Here is a 1,205-nt window from a genome sequence, read left to right as displayed (position 1 = left end):
CTATATGTGGAGATGTTAGTTGTTGTTGTTGTCTCGCTTGAACTGTTTTGCTACCCTTACCCACCTGATTCATGTCTAAACCTCATCTTCCCATATTGTGTGCCCTTTAAACTCGTCGCCAAACCCTCCACTTGTGTTCCTCGTGTGTCATTACTAAGCTCTCTTGCCTCCTCGGGCCTATTTTGCCGAAGCACTGACCATTCAGGATTATCTTCAACTTAAGAGTGGTGAAGGGGTCTAATGTCCGTCCCATCAGAGCAATGAAGTTCTCCGTCTCACCTGGTGTTCATATTGTCATTCAGTGCAAAGTTGCATCTGGTCTTCCTCAGCTAGTTGAAGGTTCGAAGTGTTTGGCTAAATCAGACCCTATGGTGTTTTGTGCTATTGGAAAACCTTGGGAAGCATCATTGATGGCGCTGGTGAACTCCACCTGGAGATTTGTTTGAAGGGTCTGCGGCATAAATTCATGGGTAATGCTGAAATTGTTAGGTTTGACCTTGTTGCGTCTTCCCGTGAGACTGTTTTTGAGAAGCCCTGCAAAGCCATGATAAGCAGGTCCTCTAACAAGCATGACCGTCTCTATGTGAGAGCCCAATCTTCAGAATAAGGTATTACAGGGACTATTGATGCTAGTTGTCTTGATCCAAGGTGGGTACTCAAAGCTCGACCCGAGATCTTGTCTGAGGAGTTCATTTGTGGCAAAAATCTTGCAAAGAAAATCTGGTGTTCTGGAACTGGGACCACAGACCCTAACATGGTGGTTGATATGTGTAAGGGAGCTCGGCATTTTGATGAAATTAAGAATTCTGTTGCTGCTGAGTCACGGTGGTTGACAAAGGCAGGCGTATTGGCTGAGGAAGAACACGAGAGACATTTGCTTTGAAGTCTGTGATGTGGTCTTTCACGTAGATGCAGTTCTTATAGGAGGTGATTAAATCGTGCCCATAGCCAAGAGCATGCCCAGAACCAGTCAAACAAAGGAGTTCCGCCTTGCGGAATTGATGTTTTCGTTTAAGCAAGGATGACGGAGGGATGGCTTAGAGAACTTCCAACAGGTGTGTTTGGTTCACTTACGCAAGAATGAACGTGGTGCATCATGAACATCATAGTGAGATGAATGCCTTGATTCATGCACAGATTCCTCCAACAGCACGCCTTGGCTAGATATCCATGAAACTCTATGCATGCATGGCAGCCCAAAACTC

General features: G+C 45.6%; 1 protein-coding gene across 1 annotated transcript; it reads left to right on the top strand.

Moving 5' to 3' along the window:
• The first annotated feature begins 260 nt into the window (after positions 1-260).
• On the top strand, positions 261-883 carry LOC117928265 (elongation factor 2-like). Its single transcript, XM_034848177.1, has 3 exons — positions 261-371; positions 449-555; positions 649-883. The coding sequence occupies exons 1-3, from the start codon at positions 261-263 to the stop codon at positions 881-883; spliced, it is 453 nt and encodes a 150-aa protein (XP_034704068.1).
• The last annotated feature ends 322 nt before the right edge of the window (positions 884-1,205 follow it).

Source organism: Vitis riparia, chromosome 13 (assembly GCF_004353265.1).
Source record: "Vitis riparia cultivar Riparia Gloire de Montpellier isolate 1030 chromosome 13, EGFV_Vit.rip_1.0, whole genome shotgun sequence".
Lineage (NCBI taxonomy): Eukaryota > Viridiplantae > Streptophyta > Magnoliopsida > Vitales > Vitaceae > Vitis > Vitis riparia.
This window is presented reverse-complemented; position numbering and strand designations above follow the sequence as displayed.

Coding starts and splice junctions, on each gene's coding strand:
- LOC117928265 (XM_034848177.1), top strand. CDS start 261: ATGAAGTTCTCCGTCTCACCTGGTGTTCATATTGTCATTCAGTGCAAA. Junction 372..448: donor TGGCTAAATCAGACCCTATG/GTGTTTTGTGCT, acceptor ATTTGTTTGAAG/GGTCTGCGGCATAAATTCAT. Junction 556..648: donor TGCAAAGCCATGATAAGCAG/GTCCTCTAACAA, acceptor TCTTGATCCAAG/GTGGGTACTCAAAGCTCGAC.